This window comes from Xyrauchen texanus, chromosome 3, assembly GCF_025860055.1.
Source record: "Xyrauchen texanus isolate HMW12.3.18 chromosome 3, RBS_HiC_50CHRs, whole genome shotgun sequence".
NCBI classification, from domain to species: Eukaryota; Metazoa; Chordata; class Actinopteri; order Cypriniformes; family Catostomidae; genus Xyrauchen; species Xyrauchen texanus.
This window is the reverse complement of record NC_068278.1, coordinates 16,715,035-16,733,699: the sequence shown is the minus strand read 5'-3', so window position 1 is coordinate 16,733,699 and position 18,665 is coordinate 16,715,035. Positions and strand designations below refer to the sequence as shown.

General features: G+C 38.9%; 1 protein-coding gene across 1 annotated transcript in view; it reads left to right on the top strand.

Annotated features, from left to right (window-relative positions):
• specc1 (sperm antigen with calponin homology and coiled-coil domains 1) overlaps positions 1-18,665 on the top strand; it is a 185,509-nt gene that overhangs the window by 27,798 nt on the left and 139,046 nt on the right. Inside the window, 2 exon segments of the mRNA XM_052097994.1 lie at positions 4,696-4,890; positions 8,905-9,040. Coding sequence (XP_051953954.1) covers positions 4,729-4,890; positions 8,905-9,040 — 298 coding nt within the window. The 5' untranslated portion in view covers positions 4,696-4,728.

Below are 18,665 nucleotides of genomic sequence, written 5' to 3'. Positions count from 1 at the left end.
CTTGTTTGGTGGTAAAATATTAAACCTCAACAACTCTACCCACACAAACACATATAAGTACAATGGACTAAGATAATAAAAAAAATAGAGTAGGTACTCTACCTTGCTGTATGACACTGTATTTCTATATATACAAATGAGCCAAAACATTATGACCACCTACAGGTGAAGCAATTAATGGTGATCATCTCCTAACAAGGCCACATGTCAAGGTCTGTGTAGATTAGATGGCAAGCAAACAATCAGTTCTCATAGTCAATGTGTAGAATGCAGGAGAATTGGGCAGGAGTAAAGACTTGAGGGACTTTGACAAGGGCAAATTTGTTATGGCCAGACAACGGGGTCAGAACATCTCTGAAATGGCAAGGCTTGTGGGGTTCTCCTGGTCAACAGTGGTCCGAGGAGGGACAAACCATGAACACCGGCGACAGGGTGTTGGGCACCCAAGGGTCATCAATGCACAAGGGCAACTTCGGCACTGTTTGGACCGAAGCGGCAGAAGGTCTACTGTGGCAGAAGTCACAGAAAATTTAAATCAGAGTTACTGGAGGAATATGTTACAAAACACTGTGCATCGCACCCTGCTGCGTATGGAGTCCCGTAGCCACAGAATGGTCAGTGTACCCATGATGACCCCTTTCCACCATTGAAAGCACCCACATTGAGTACGCGAGTGTTCGAACTGGACCTTGGAGCAGTCGAAGAAGGTCGCCTGGTCCAATGAGTCCCCTTTTTCTTTTACATCACCTGGACGGCCATGTACGTGTGCACTGTTTACCTGGAGAATTAATGGCACCAGGATGCACTGTGGGAAGATGACAAGCAGGTGGAGGTAGTGCGATTCTCTGGGCAATGTTCCCTGTCAAAAGCTACACTTTGATGCAGTGCAGCATCTCGTTCCGCTTTTATCAGGGAACAGGGGTTATAGTTAAGTAACCCGAGATGTTCTGCTGGGAAATCCTGTGTCTGACCATTCTTGTGGAAGTCAATTTGACATGTGCCACCACCTAAACATTTTTGCAGACCATATACAGTGGCAGTGGTCTCTTTCAGCAGGATAATTCACCCTGCCACACTGCACATATTGTTTGGTAATGGTTTGATGAACATTATGAAGAGTTCAAGGTGTTGCCCTGGCCTCCAAATTCCCCAGAACTAAATCCTGTTGAGCATCTGTGGGATGTGCTGGAACAACCAATCCAATCCACGGTGGATCCACCTTGCAATTTACAGGATTTGAAGAATCTGCTGCAAATGTCTTGGTCCCAGAGACCACAGGACAACTTCAGGGGTCTTGTGGAGTCCATGCCTTGGTAGGTCGGCCCTGTTTTGGTGGCACGCAGAGGACCAACAGCATATTTGGTTTAATGTTTTGGCTCATAATCTTATGTTGCTATATTTGTTGTTAAATGCCAGTTTTAAGTGCATTAAATACCATAGCAAACACATATGGTTTATGTAGGACCCACATATGCATTCTAGGGGTAGTGAAACAAATGTTCTTATAATTTAAAAAATATTAAAAACGTTAGTCCACATATTAAAAGACACCTTGATTGAGGATCAAGACACTGGGTCATTTTTGGCCCACACGGGTTCTAGGGTTAAGAATTTTATTATGTATAGTTTGCTGTAGGCCTACTACCCTGTAGATGTTAATTGTCATACATTTAACATGTGAACTCTATCATTTCAGCATTTATCAGTACTGTACATATTAACATTTTCTGTTTTAATACATCCTAATTTTGTTATACAAAGTTAATTGTGTTGTAACACTCCATAGTGTTTTATATACATGTACACCTGTGAATGTATACTGTACTCATTCTGGTTGCTGTTTGATCTTCAGAGGGCACTGTTGGACTCCTCCATCATATGACCATCCTTCAAACAGTCAGCACACTGTGCTTTAATCAGATTTTCAGGCTTCCTTTCATTACACCCAACACCGTACATTCACTGTCTTCTTACCAGCAGCAGTATGTCTGCCTGTGTTTGACATGTATGTTCAGAGGTCTCTCGCTATTAGACTTTACCTGATATGTACTGAAATGTAGGATATCTGGTTCACAAAACTCTAATAATTTGATTCTTTATGTTAAGTGTATTGTGATTAAAAACTGTGATATTTTGGTTGTTAAAATTAAAACATTAAAAATGTTTCTTGCTTTGTGCAACTGATGTTGAACTTCCATAGGCACATTAGTAAAAACAACAACAACATAAAGGAATAGTGTACCTTGGTTACAGCCTGTTTATCATATCACAAAACTCTTGCACTGTACTACGCTGTACCAAAGGAGATACTTTGATACTACTTATTTTCTTTGCTCTTTATAAGTTTGCATTTTGGTCGAATAGAAATAATTGAGTGCCTTCTAAAAGATTTGCTCTTAGACAACAATGTTGTTAGCCATAGGTCACCATAGTAACAGAATTCATTCTCCAGAGCACATCAAAATTTCCAGAAGTCAAAAGAATAGTTTAATGCTTCATATTTTGATATTAGTAGTACATTTATTACTCTATGAATGGAAAGACAGCAATAGAGAGGAAGCAAGTTGGAGAGAAGTGCAGGAAGAAGATGGATTTGTGAACAAAGCCAATTTTTCTCACTGGTGCATTTCTGCTGTTCGTATACTTAGCATTCCACATCCCTTGAGATGTTGTTAATGGTTGAGTCTGTGTAACTTTATCCCCCACCATCTTTAAAACCAGTGTGACCAGCCCACAAGGGTATACGTTTAGCTGGCTGCAGAACAGATTAGCTCTTCCTCTCTCTATCCTGAAGAGCACTTATGCCTCATTCAGTCAATGGCCACCTGTCCACTCCTCTCATATTACCTCTACATTGTTCACTAATATGTCCTGCATTCACTGTAAGTCACTCAGTCTGTGTGCATTAATATTTAGAGAGGCTATGACTGAAAGATCTTCTAGGGTGAGACCTACACTCTTGCATTGAGTGTTGGGTCCCTGGTCCCTCAGAGGACTTTGTTTACAAGATCACTTACTAAAAGGATTTGCTTAGTCCAAGAATCTGATTTATCTTACCTTAATGTCTTTCTCTATTTCCTTTTTCTCTCATTTGTCTCTCTCCCTCTAAATTGGCCCACGTTCACTAGCATTAATATTGTATCTGTCATGTTCCTCGAAGGCAATTCTTAGAAGATCTGAAACGTTAAGTATCTACAAAGAAAAATGCATTTTAGTCTAAAAACAAGGTCTCTTATAGTACAGAGCTCAGTTTCTTTTTTTTTTTTACAGTGTATTCAGTTGGCCCAAATTAAATCTGTGCACTTTTAACTTTTTCTGAATGGAGTTTTTGGGGAACATCTACAGAATGGATTTAAATAAGGTTAAATGTGTTAACAGAGATATTTTTTGGGGAACATCTACAGAATGGATTTAAATAAGGTTAAATGTGTTAACAGAGATGAAAGTAGAAAGTGCAGAAAGGGGTCTGTACAGGCATTTATCCTGAACCTGGACCGACTTGAGTTTTTCTACATGAAAAACTAGCCAGAACCTAGGCCCGAAACCAAACAGTGGATTGAATCTCGTCTAGGGTCAGGTAGCAGACCTCTAGCAATAAGAGATACTCTTATTGTTAGTTTTACCTATTATAAGCTAATTTGCAAAAATATACTGTATATTAAACAAACATGTAAGGTACTAGGGATTTGGAGAACTGAATTAGGGGCTTTAATTATGCAGAAATCTGTATAGTTTTGTCTTGAATTCTGCAGATACAGATTCTGTCCAGGCCTATTTACAATGAAACACCAAAAATGTTTTTGAGTCCATTTGCAATGTTTTTTTAATTGTAAATACAGTATGCGCTAGATAGACGTCATTGCCTGTTGTGCTGTATCTCACTGTTTACATTTATTAATTTAGCAGACACTTTTATCTAAAGCTACTTACAAATGAGGAACAAAAGTCAACAATATCTGGAGTGTCACAATGCAAAGTTCTAGATGGAGAAGCATAGAAGTGAGTTCTGAAGAAAGAGGCAGACAAGGAAAGTTATTTTTTAATAATTAAAAAGTGTGGATACAAATGCGTTTTCAGCTGGCTCTTGATTGTTGAGATGGTTTCAGCAGATCGTGTTGAGGTTGTAAGATCATTCCATGACAGAGGAAAAGAGAAATTGAATGATCGTGAAATGGACTTTGTGCCTCTTCACGATGGGTCCACCAGGTGAGTCAAAGCCCTGAATTTGATACAGGCAGCAACATGTAGCCAGTGGAGTGAAATCAAGAGGTGAGTGATACGAGCCCTCTTTGTTTTTTGAAGATTAGACGTGTCGCCTTGTTCTGAACCATCTGCAGCAGCTTATTCGTGCTAGCTGGGAGACCATCCAACAGAGCATTACAGTAGTACAGTCATGGCGATTGTCTAGCGCCATGTTTTTTAAATGCTGTGTTAAGTTAAAAAAAATTTGACATTTAAAAACGTGTCACTACCGTATGTTCTACTCTATTTGTTTCACCGTGTCTATTTTTTTATTATTTGTTTGAGCTCAAGAACATGTTCAGTCTAAACGGCCCCTTACTGTATCACTTCATCACAAGCACACAGATGTTTGACAAGCATTTCTTTTGCCATCCCATTGGGATTAAACTATTTCCTGCTCTAATCTGAATTCTGATTTTGACTCTCTGCTCCCTCTTGCTGTTTTGGCCACAGACTGAATAGCAGGAGTCAAGAACTGTGAAAACCATGTTGAAAGGGGGCACCGCCAAGGCGGCACTGCCCAGGATGGGAGCCCCGGAGCGGGCAAAGCTGTCTACCAACACCTCCCAAACCTCCTACTCCAGCAATATTGGTATGAAGATCTCCAGATCGTCCAGCACCATCGCTTCAGAGCTGCGACTCAATAAGGTGAGCCTTAAACAGTCTTATGAAGCATAAGTAGAAGAAAATATGGAGTTAGGGTCAGTATGCACAGAACAAAAGATTCTCAGGAACAGATATTTCTGCCAAAGCTTTTTAAATAAAATTAGTAGGCCTAGTAGTTTCTTGGTGGTATTTCCTTCAATTAAGTGTAACAGCACACTGCCAAGATAAAAGCCTCCTCTGATATAGTAGCTGACAAACATTACAGATGCTTGAGATACTTGTCTTACCCTCAACTTAAGGCCCCAACAACTTATGTCCTCTGGTAATCAGGTAAATTACTGGAAAAATGTTGGGTTGCCTTTACTGGTAAATCTTATGGCTCTCTTTACACATCAAATTTAGTTTTTATTTCTATTTCAATTAAAAAAATTTTGCTCCAATTTAGTTTTTGTTTGTTTGTTATTTCTTTGTTAGTTTCAGTTTAGTTTATGAGCATTTTATTGTTTAGTTTTAGTTTTTCATTACATTTAGTTTTATTTTAGTTTTAGTTTTCATATCAGTTGATACATATAGAATGGGGAATACAGGCATTTGTGCAACATGTGTCATATAGCTGGACACCCAAATGTACAGTTTGTAAATAATTACTTTAATATTAAAAATCTTCATTTTAAAAAGACCAACTGAATTTCATTACTGATATTACAGCAGACAAAAACACATAATCCTGATTCATGAATGCTTCTTTTTTTTATTGAACTTTAACCACAAAGTAAGTGTTTATATTGAACTATATATCTTTTTTGTTCTCTCTCTCTCTCTCTCTCTCTCTCTCTCTCTCTCTCTCTCTATCTCTATCTCTATCTCTCTCTCTCTCTCTCTCTCTCTCTATATATATATATATATATATATATATGTGGTATGGGCTTGGTCTTGGTGGACTAGCTCTGCTCTATGCATGCAGCTGCTGCTGCTACTTGACTTGAGTAAATATGCTGCTGCTGTTGCATGGTACCTGTGCGCTGCTACTGCTGACAGAGAAGCGTGCTGCTGCTACTGAACAAACCTAAAATCCCCCCATAGAGCAGATATAGATGTGTGGTGCTGGTGTGATGTAGGGAGAAACGTTGCATTTTACCATGCTGCTGCAGCCAGTCACTACAATGCGTAGGTGGGTTATATAAAATTTGATGAGTAAAAAAGGGGTTCTGATTGGTTAACGTAGCAAGGTGTGCCGGGGTGACCTATCAACCTGCACCAGTTTCCTAACTGAACTTAATTTGTCATTTCAGTTAGGACAGCTCTCTGAGTAGTATAACATATAGCCATTTTTTATTCTCTATATATTTGACATGGTATGGGCTTGGTCTTTGCAGACAAGATCTGCTCTACGCATGCAGCTGCTGCTGCTACTTGACATGAGTAAATATGCGGCTGCTGTTGCAGTATCCCTAGCATTTGTTAAAAATGTGTTCCCACTAGGGTTTGTCTAGTTTATCTAGTTATTAGTGTTTTTTTGTTTTTTTGTTGATGCCACAGTTGCGGCACATGGACAGCAAATTTGCGCTATTGCAGTGTCTACCCGTAGATGCTGCAGTTGTGGCACCTAGACAGCACATTTGTGCTGCTTTCAGAATAGATTGAACTGGTCTAAGATACATGCTACTGAAAACCAACATTCCAATCTATTAGATATCCGACAATGTAACTCTGGGTGCACACTTCCAGGAGCCTCACAATCTTTAAAATGATTTCGATGAGATTATTATGATTAAAATATTTAATACATTATGAAATAATAATACTCCCTTCAACATCTTGCTGTAATGAAGTATATAGAATTTCTATTGTCGATTGTGTTTCATTAAAACTTGAAAACAGGCTTTGCCATTATTACAGTAGAAACAAAGGACATATTTTATAATATTAAAATACCCTACATGGAAGGCCTCTGGCAGTGTGGGGCCTTGAAGTGAAAGGGTGGAGAACCACTGATCAAAATACAGATCCGTGGCTCGACGAAGCTCAGAGAAAGCCTCTTTGTCGACCATGGTGCCCGCATTCAGGTCCTTCCACAGATCAGCCTGGTATGCCTGCAACCCTGCCATAGTGTGCAGGGCAGCACCAGCCTGACCTGCTGCCTGATAAGCCTTCCCCACAAGCATGGATGTGGTCCTGCACGGCTTTGTGGGGAGAGTGGGTCTCTTTAGTTATGATGCCGAGCTAGGTGAGAGATAAACAGCAAGTGTCTCTTCTACCGGCAGCATCACTGAATACCCTCATGCCTCGGCACCCACGATAGTCGAATATGTCGACGTCGAGGGCATGAAGACACGGGAAGTATAAGGTTTCCTCCATGAACGAGAGAGCTCATCATGGAGGTCATGAAAGAAAGGAAGGGACTGATATAGTGTTCCCTTCCCCCGTTTTTTGGCCACCAGACAGAAATATGTCTTCTAGTTTGGAGCGTTTGGGGGTCTCTTGTTCCTGTGGCTAGTCTAACTATAGTCTGGCCACAGCCCGAGTAACCACCTCGAGTAATTCCTCAGCCGCTTTATAATTGTGCGTGGAATGTTCAGAGGTTCAGCGTAAACCGAAGAGGCACTGAAGAATATGTCCTCTGTGTGTGTCCTCTTTCTAAAATTATGAAGAGCTCAAAGAAAAATATTTAAGGTATAGGTGTTAAAAGACAACAGTTTGAGTAGCGGTCACAGGAGGAGACAGAGAAAAGGAGTGAGAGTAAATTGTACTACAACCAACCACTCAATCATTTTTAATTTGTGATATAAAAGCAAGGAGAGAGAGAGAGAGAGAGAGAGAACATGGCACTGAATAAAAGAAACTGCTGACACAGGAAAAAGGGCAATGAAACAGGAAAGATTGAGATGTATTGCTATTGTGTGGTTAGAGCCTCTACCAGTAAGCAGTCTGTCAGTATGTCATCGTTACCTTGACCTTAACAGATGTCAAACCAATCAATGATTTTCCCCTCTTCTGTCATGCCTGTATCACGTATACATAATTTTGTCTTGCATTATAAAGCAACATTGCGATATCTTTGCTTTACAGAACTAAATACATTTATTATTATTAGGGATGCACCTATATTAAACGTTTTGACTGATTTGAACAAAAAAGTCATTGGCTGATAACAATCCCAATATTTAGTTTTGCTCATAAATTGTTTTAAAAATGTACAAAGAGGTACAAAAGCTTTTTATTGTGTATTGTCGCTTAATTTCAGTAACCGTCCTTTTATTTGACACTTTCACTCATTGATTAAAGTCATCATGGCTGACTATGAATACTTAATTTCTACAATGACATCTAAAACTGAAAACTATTGATTTTAAATTATGCTGCATCCACGCCACTAGGTGTCAATGTAACTCCAAGGTGACACAAAGACAAAAGTTACTGAGTGCAACTTTATGTTCTATTGTGGTATAATGGTTAATGCCATACACACCGCTAGAGGGTGCCGCTTACACAATGAATGCTGAATAAAGCTCTGAGTGATTTCCTGAATGGAGTCTATTTTTAAGCTTTCAAGTTTTATTAATTGTGCAAGACCATACTGCAATTTCAATCTTAACTCAATCAATCATGTAGCATTAATGAATACCATACCAATGTCTAAGAAGTCAAAGTTTGATAGTTTCAAAGCGTTTTGGATGGTTACCGGTAAGTGCTGCCTTTAATCATATTAATCATAAATAAACCATAGGTTTTTCATATCAGCATTTTCATGCTTAAAACCAATTTGTCAATGGTTTGAATTCAGTCAATAATTGGCAAATAAATATCGGTGGCCGATACATTGGTGCATCCCTAATTATTATTATATTTATTATTATTTATTATTATTAAAAGCTTAACCTGTTTTCTCTTCCTAACGTAAAACCTTTATATATTCCCTATGTTATGTTTTATTTTGGTTATTACCATCATATGTTAACTGATAATTGTCTTGTAATGCTGATCATAGGACCTAAAACATACTTTGTCAAGAATGTTTTAATGTCAGTAATGTTGTTTCAATGTTGCTGTGTGTAGATGAAGAGGGCGAGCAGTGATGATGCTCTGGCTAAACCTGTTCTGGGGTCAGTGGCTGCAGTATCCCGCTTAAAGAAAACCATCACCACAGGAGCCATCTCTGAACTAACAGACAACAGACCACGTAGTGCTTCAGGTAGGACACAGCTGCTCTGCTGGATTTGATGTAAAGTGTCAAGGTAACTTGGCAAATGACAATACATATAGAAAATACATGGCAACATCGGTATTTTCACATAACCTTTATGTGTCACATTACCAACTACACCGAACAGATGTTCACCACTAGAGGGCCACATGAGACCATGCTCCAGTCTACAAAATCACTTTCAATAATTTCATGTACTTACCCTCAAGTTGTTCCAAACCCATATGACTTATTCACCATTCACTGTCATTGTATGGACAAAATATGTAATGGAAATGAATGGAGGCAAACATTCTGCCTAACATCTCCTTTTGGAAGAGACAAAATACAGGTTTGAACAACATGACAGAGAGTAAATATCATTTTTGGGTCAACAATCCTCTTATCAGATGTGAGGCAAGTGTTCATAGAAGAGTTGTGTCTTTAGGTGTTTTTTTTAAGCTAGAAAGAGAGTTTGATAAGCCACGTGTAAATGCTAGGGCCAATATGCAGGCATGCTAAAGCAAAGCGTATTCGTGTTTGCCAAAGTATGTCATTCAACAACATTAAGAGCTGGAATACATCAATGAATGAGGAGTTAAACAAGAATGCTGCTTGGGTGCATAAACCCTGTGGGTTTGGCATCATTGCTAAATACCAGTGTCAGGGTGTAACAGAAGTCTTTGTTTTAATGCAATGCCTGCCATTTTCTGGGTGTTTTATCTGCAGGCGAAGGAGTTCATTTTCAACAGTTGTGATAATTACAATATTACACATATAATTAATTTTAATAGATGATTTGATGTGAATGCTTTGCCTCAAAACCTTCTATATTCCCTCTATAGAACCTATTTATATTAATTTTACAATGTGTATTTCTATATTGTGCATACATTTGCATTTATTGCATTAATCTGTCGAGGGACTGCCGATTTGACAAGTCACAGAATTGTTATGCAATAATTTCCATCATGTGAGTCAAAAACAATTCATGACAAATTACTTTGTCTTGTGCCAGAAGACTTGCTCTCAGGCTTGATTGTGCTAATATTAGACCTGATTGGTGAGTGTTGGCATGGTGGCAGCATGTCACCTTTCATACTGATGTTGTAAAATTGTCACGTTTTCTCTCACGGTGCTTGAACGCTGAGGTATCATTGCCTGAATTGGAATTTCAAGCTGCCAAGCAACCACCACTGTAGCACCTGTTCTGATATTTTTCTGTTTCTCTGACTATGTTCAGCAAAAATATACTGGCCTCCAGTTTTGCTTTGTGAGTGCTTTGATGTTTCTTGGCTTTAGTAATTGCTAGCTGCTAACTAAATGATGCCGTGGCACTACTTGGGCTGCGAGCTCATATCAGCATTCCTTAAATACCTTTACTAAATAGCATAATACACATCAGTACATTACTGTGCCGCCCTGGCCAATTAAAATGTCAATAATGACAGGCTCTGTCTAAATTATGCATATTAATAAATGTGCATGTTATTTTAAAATGACGACATGCCATGCATTCAAGTTGAAAATACACAGTGAATGATGGCAAAAGATTCATTAATATTTATTAATTCTTGGTATCTGGCAAATTATATATTAATTTGCATGAAACAAAGTCAGTAGCTTTAAATTAGTTGAATATAAGATCTATCTTATACGGTTTAACAAATAAGTATTCCTTAAATAAATCACTGAAATGTATATAATTTAGCGAATCATCCTTTATGTCGAAAGGCCTCTTCGTCATCAAGAATTCAGAGTTTCTCTTTGGAAACTTTGACTTCGCTTGGTCATTCATGTGCTCCGAACTCGTAATTATGATATTTCCGACTCCACTTGAAGGCTGCAATAGACACCAGAAAATGTGAAACAACAACAACAAAAAAAACTTTATTTTTTTTTTTGTTTTGATGTGATCTGTGTAACAAATTTATTTATTTATTTTGTTCCTGGGTAGTAAGTGTTATTTCCTAATTGATTATGCCTCAGAAGTATAGAAAATGGCAATTATTCCCCACAAACTTTGCTTTTGTGACTAGGACAGTGATATTTTTAAATGTACCTATTTCCATTGAGAAAATGGGTGAATCTTTTTGTTCACATAAAGTCTGAAAAAACAATATATTAATCCAAATTAACATGTATTTATACTAAAGTAATATTCAAAGCTGTGCTGGTCCATAATGGTAACAAGTACCCGTAGTACTCGGTGCACCTCAAAGAGGATTACAACAGCATCAAGACCTTTCTGGGCACCTAGAAGTATGATGAGTACGGCTGGAGGTCATAGGAGACTTAAAAATAGTGGCATCCTGATGGGTCTCCAAGGTGGTTTTAACAAGTTTCCCTTCAGTCTTTGCCTTTAGGACAGCAGGGACACCAAGGCGCACTACCACTGGCGGAACCTAAGAATACCTCTAAATTATTTTTAGATCAGTCGTGAAGCCCTATATAGAGGCCATGAAAATGACATTCAGTTTGATTGCATGCAGGGTCTGTAGTGAAAAGCCTATGCTGAAAGCCTAAGAATGAAATTAACACATCCTTAAACTACATAAATTAAAAAGAAATACACTTTGAGGCCTGTTTTGTAGGCTTATCACCCACTGCCTCACAATTCTCTTTTCCAGGGAACACTGTCAGATAAACAGTTAAAAATAGCCATTTCAGGGCCTTATCAATATTTAAATAAAGCTTTCCTTTGCCATTAGGACTTTAAAGTGAAGTCAAGTGAGAGAGACATGGTCTCTTCTCTATAAATAATTTGTTCTCGGGGGTTAAACTGGGACAGAATGTCCGGAACGGCCTTCCTGCACCCATTCTTTCTAAAAAGGAAACAAATATTGGCTGTTTATTCCTCACTTCATTATATTTCCTGCAGGCAGGCTCCTGTTCCAATTTCTTTTTATGCATTCCATCTCCATTTAGCAAGTGTGCTAGCTTAAAATGCTGTTGGGTTCCCTCTCCTCAAAAATCCCAATTTAACCCCTGCATTTACTGTAGCTTCAGCATTAGTGGAGAACCTGCCAATTGTGCTTACATGCCCTTTTGTCATTTCTGTCTCGCCATTCATTAAGTCAAACTCTCATTTATTCAGTTTCCATTCCATGACACTTCACAAATCTCTGTGATAGTATAACAGTTAGCTAGTGCTTATGTCATTTTGAGATTGTTGTGTTGGAGATTTAGCATTTGTGTGAATAGTACATTTACATTTATTCATTTGGCAGACACGTTTATCCAAAGCGACTTACAAAAGAGGAATACATTACAAGCGAATCATCTTAAGGAGACAGTGGTACGAAAAGTGCCTGTGGCAGGGCGGAGGGCGGGGCCGGGTTGTGATTATACACACCCGGTCCCTTATCAGGCTAATTAAGCCTCCGAGAGGGATAAATGCCGATGGCAGATGGTGGTGCGACGAGAGATCATGTGTCCTTCGTGTGTGTGTTGTCTTTTGTTTCAGTTTACCAATTAAACTATTATTTACATTGCCAAGCCGGTTCTTGCCTCCTCCATTCCATCGAAATGACGTTTCAGTGCCATATTACAAATATTACAAATTTCTAGGGATTGGAACAATCAGCTTTTTTGGCCCCCGATCCCGATCCGATATTTAAATATTAAATATCTGTCGAAACCGAGTCCCGATCTGATACTTGTATTTGCCTAGATAATAGAGCTGCAGACTGTTTTTTATTTGTTTACAAAAATAACTAAGTAAACAAAGTATCTAAAAGATGTCTTCAGCTTAATGCATTTAAATGTGCAGCTAGTATTTTTATAAAACTCACATATAAAATCAACTTCTACTTTGAATAGTGTAATAGCTTATTTTAACTTTAATATTCAGAGATCTGTATGGATGAATAGAAATCTTACATAAATTTACAAATGTTGTAAACAGCTTGACTTGAATAGTCACAACAAAAAATTTATTCTATTAAAACGAATTCAAAATTCACAAATGTATGAAGATGTGGTGGCTTATTGAAGGTTAAACAGTTATATTTATTATTATTGGTATTGTGACCAATATTATTGATTATCTGATTTAAATTGGGATGAGTGACTGATGATGAGATATTGAGAGCACCTGAAGAGTGCACGTCTTTGACACAGAGAGCGCTCATGTTAAAGAGAGTAAAGCTAAAAGCGCTCAAACAGTCTCTATCACACAACACAACGTCTGATTGTCACAACTCATGTCATGTATCATGTATTTGCATGTTTATTTGTTGTTTAATTTGTTTTTAAACCTGTTAGCAGCCTCTATATCCTCTTCCTGTTCACTGTGCAATGAGTCAGAATAACTACCGTAACGACTCTAGAAAATGGGCAAAGTAATATTCATACATATTTTTAAAAACAAACTAGCATATTCATCTCAATTACATCATGTCTGAAAGTTTAAATCCGTGAATGCTTAGAATTGCCAACAACTCACCCCCCATAGGCCATTCTTTCATGCTTCAAGGGCTGAGAAAGCACTCATTCATTAGAGGAGCAGTGAATGTGTGATTGCCTGCATGCTGCAAAAATGATCGGCCCTAAATCTAGGCGCGATCGGCCGATCACGGATTTAAGACGAATATCGGCGAGATTTTGATCAGCGGCCAATCGATCGGGACATCTCTATAAATTTCACTAGCATCAGAATAGTAGTGTTCAATACAGTTTAATGTGCAACAAGAATGATTAATTTTCTTTTAGTGACTGGTTAAGTGCTCATGGAAAAAAATAGTTTTTAGCCATTTTTTGAAAATAGAAAGTGAGTCAGCTTCACGGATGGAGTTGGGAAGGTCATTCCACCAACGTGGTACGATGAAGCCGAAAGTCCAGGAAAGAGTTTTGGTACCTCTTTGTGTTGGTACAACAAGGCCACGTTCTGTCGCCGACCGCAGGCTTCTGGTGGGAATGTAGCTGTGCAGAAATTATTTTAGATGTGCTGGAGCAGACCTAGTGACTGTTCTGTATGCTCACATCAGAGCCTTGAATTTGATACGTACATCAACTGACAGCCAGTGAAAAGTGTGATGTAGCATGCGCTCTCTATGATTTATTAAAGACCAGACGTGCTGCTGGATTCTGGATCATTTGTCTAATTGCATATGCAGGGAGGCCTGCAATGAGAGTGTTACAGTAGTCCAGTCTAGTTATGACAAGTGACTGAACAAGAACTTGTGTGGCATGTTCAGAGAGGAAGGGTCTTATCTTCCTGATGTTAATATATCGATGCCTCAAAAATGTATTGAAAAATGTGCCAGTAATCAGTAATCAATATGTCGATATTTTATGATATCACCTATATTGGCCTCTCTCCACTGATTACCAGTTAAATTCAGAATCCAATATAAAGTATTGTTGTATGTTTTTAAAGCTTGGCCCCTGGTGTCATTTAACAAACTGCTCTTCACTGTCCCTCAGTCATGTCTAAAGTGCAAAGCTTACTGTGCTTTTTCTGTTGCTTCCCCGAAGTATAAGTTTACCACTGTCTGTTAGGACCTCCACTTTTATAAAGTTTAAAAGACACCTCAAAACTCACCTGTCTCTTTGGCCTTTGTGTGTTGGAAAATGCAAATGTGTCTAATTTTGTTTTGTTTTTGATTATTTTTAAAAAAATGTTTAATGGTTTGTTCGATCTTAATGTACAGTTCTTTGGTCTACACTGCAGATTTGATAACTGTTTATAAATAAATAAACTTAACTTAAAGCGGAAGTGTGTAATTTTTCAAGTTAACATCAGTTTAGTATGAAGAGACAACTATTCATTTGCCAGTTGATTTCCATGTGACACCGTGCCCCTATCAAAACAATGCTCTGTTTATTTGAGGTTTCCAACCAGCCTGAAACAGAGAAATTGCGTGGGTTTGGGGCGGGACTACAGTATCTGTTTTTTTCTGAGCAATGGCAGATAGGAAAATGTTCCAGAAACCTGTTTGAAGACAATCAATATTTTTGCAGTTCCGTTTGGTGATGCTAGATCCACAGAAATTACTCACTTCAGCTTTAAACATTTACATATGTTAACACTTTTGGTTACATCCTTGAACAGAACCCTCATCCTCTGTTCCTCTACATCAGTCCTTTGCTTTCCCACTCTTACAGTGGACATAGAGGTATAGTGAAGGAGAGAGAGAGAGAGCGAGAGAGCGAGAGAGAGAGAGAGAGAGAGAGAGAGAGAGAGAGAGAGAGAGAGAGAAAATGCAAGTGGGATAAAGGACAGTCACTGGCTTGGAGGAGGAGGAGCAGATCTGTGACTGAGAGAGGCCACACCTCCTGTGTATCTCTCCTGTGATGAGTGCAGAGGCATGACTAATACAACACTGAATGCATTTCTGCTGCAGCTGTTGTCTCAGGCTGAGAGAGAGAGTAAGAGAGAGAGTAAGAGAAAGAAAGACAGAACAATTTAATGAGAAGAAGACTTCAGAGTTCAACAGGGACTGGCGTTTGACTTTGACAGACTTGTCCCAGACAGCAGCAATGTTGTCTGGATACTAATTCAGAGACAAGAGGTGACGAGAGCAAAGGACAAACATTGTCTTTGTCTTCTAAGTGCCGGTAGTGAATCAGGACTGACCGAGAGTGAGAGTGATCTGTCAGGTGTGTCTGGCTGAGGTCGGAGCTCTGCTCTGATGGATTAGTGTGTCTTCTGTGGAGCAGCGTATAGCACAGCTATGGGAAACCAGGAAACCCGGGTGGAGGAGCCAGCCACAGGTCTGATTATCACATCACCATACCGTGGTTCTGTCAATTATCCTGGATTTATGTGTTTGTTTGTGTGGGCTTACCAGTCAGTCACCCCCCAGCGATCTGCTCACTTTCCTTTAAAAGGGATAGTTCACCCAAAATTTAAAATTCTATCATCATTTACTCACTTTCATGTTGTTCCAAACACGTATGACTTTCTTTCTTCTATGGAGCACCAAAGGTGACAAAAGGGAGAACATGAGCCTCATCTATCTTTCATTTTCTTTACATATTTTTTCCATTCAATTAAAGGGAATTTTGATTGAAGCTGTCAGTACCTAACATATCATATTTTGTGTTCCACAGAAGAAAGTCAAAGTAATTTTCTCCCTGTCATTGGCTCTGTTGTGCTATTACACATAGTTGTGGCCAATATCAGCGTGAAGCTATAGAAGTGTGTTGGATGATAAATGGAGCTCTTATCCAGACTTGTCCACATCCCATTGCTCTTCATCACTGCTATGTGTGTACATGCTGTCAACTACGAGTGCCATACCGAGTCAGAACTACTCAGAAATTGCACATATATTATTATTACTATTACTCATTCTTCTAAGGAATTATTAAGTAATAATTCATCCAGAAATGAAAATTCTCTCATCATTTACTCACCCTGATGTTGATACCTCAAATAGTGTGATTTGTTTAGAAGATGTGTACTATTACTTTTCTAATTGATTAAAAATAAAATGTTCACCTGGTGGATAAAAAAACAGACAAGAAAATAGGCTTGAATTGAAGGAGGGACCCAAGCCATATATAGGAACAAGAATATTACTTGGGGATGGGTTCTTTTAACCTGGAACACTAAGAAACCAGCTTAGCAATGAGCTAAAACCACTCAGCAAACCTTGGCAACTGCATAGCAACATTCTAACAACCACCCACAACACCTGAGCACCGTGGCCACACAATGTGTAGTCATGTAGTTATCAATGCTTGGACTAAAAATATGCAGAGTAACATGAAATTAAATTAGTTTTTCTCACACTGGGGTGGAAAGATAGAGAGAGTCTCAATAGCCACTTTTCCACTATCGGGCCAGTGCGAGTCAGTGCTATCAACTGGTCAGTGCGAGCCAGTGCAAACAACTGGTCAGCCAGGCCCAATAGCCTCGAGCTTCAAGCTGCGAGACCAAAATCGATCTGTGTTCGCACCATCTGGCCAATAGCCCTGCAGCGTTGCCCTAAGACCCACCCTAAATACGCCGCTGCGGTGCAAACTTCACACACCCTGCCTATTTCACAAGCAAAAGGGAAGCTCAAGCTGAGGTATCATGTTATCTAGAATATCAAGTTTATATTGAATTGTTCATTGTTTATTTGTCCATGTACAGCACTTTGGTATGCACTTGTTGATTTTAAATGTGCTCTATAAATAAATTGACCTTGAATGTAAACATTAGCTAGCTAGTAAAATAAATTAGCGATAACTCACCGATTGTAACTGCCATGATGTCCCATGTGGTCTCTCCACTAACAATAGTGGAAATGCGGGCAAAATCCACCCAGCTGGATAAACTGTATATAATATTTCCATTTTGTATTGTGCTTCATTTTAACCAGCTGTCTGTTTTATCTCGTTGTCCTCCTGCACACCCTCTCCCTCTCTCTCATGTAGGGATGTCACGATGTGAATTTTTGATGGTCCGATTATTGTCTGATATAAAATCACGATTTCACGATTTTTACGATTATCTGCAAATGTACCTATTATGCAACAATAAAACCCTCCACAAACATATCACAACTTAAGTTTTATTGCAGCATTCGTTAGGACAGTTAACATATATATTTCTACGTCTAAGTTGAAAACAAGAAGGTAAAGTACTTGTATTTAAGTAGGTGCAATTTTCTTTATCTGACACCAAAACGTCAACACCAAAACGTTTTTTTATTTTCAAAAAAATAAATTAAAAATAAATAACCAAAAACAACTATAACTTAATCCATCAGTGTCAGTCTAGGAGAACCTTCTTTATTTTTTCAGTAATCTAACGATACGCCGGATAATCACTGCACTTTTACGCTCACTGAAATCTTATTCAAGTAGGAAAAACTATTTGGAAGCATCGCATTCACAATATAAATCTGAACCCCTCCTCTTTTAAACTTAAAATATACAACTCTTCAGATTTACACAGTTCCAATTCAGTGTTTGACTTTATTAAAAGGTAAGTAGTACACTACATATAATATTTACTGTGTTTGTAAAATAATTACCTTGATCTGGGCATGAATCTCTGAATGGTGATCCCTCAGGTGCTGGAACATATTAGATGTGTTCACTGCTTTTGCTGACACCCATCTTCAAGAACTCCTGTGTAATTTTTTATATTAAAATGCTCCCAAATAGCTGATTTAATTAGCTTCTTCGGCGGATACAACTCCGGGAGATCGCGTTGTTCCGCCATATTTTCATTTTGAGAGTTTCACGTGCGCTGAATGTTCACTTTCTGCACGTGGCCTGTCTTACTTACTTTAGACAATCACCTTGTGAACTCCATTACCATAGTAACAGCCTCATAGCCCAACCTGGCAGAGGGCAGGTCACATGCATGTCGCAACTAGTTAGACTAGGGCGTTGAACGTCCTTTTCAGGGTGCATCTTTGTAAAGATGCCCTTCCGCCACTCTCCTGGATGTGGCCAGTATCTTTCCACATCCGACAGTCATAGACGATGCCTCGTGTGCCTGGGTAGCAATCACACCGAGGCAGCGTTTGTGGATGGTTCATGTTCTTACTGCGAGTACATGACCATGGCAACTTTGCGGTCGCGGCTTTCGTTTCTCAAAACTGACACCACTTCAGCCGCCCCCTGCTTCGCTCCTTCTTCCCAAGGGATTGAAGATGACCCGGCTGGCGATGGAGGCGATTTGGGGATG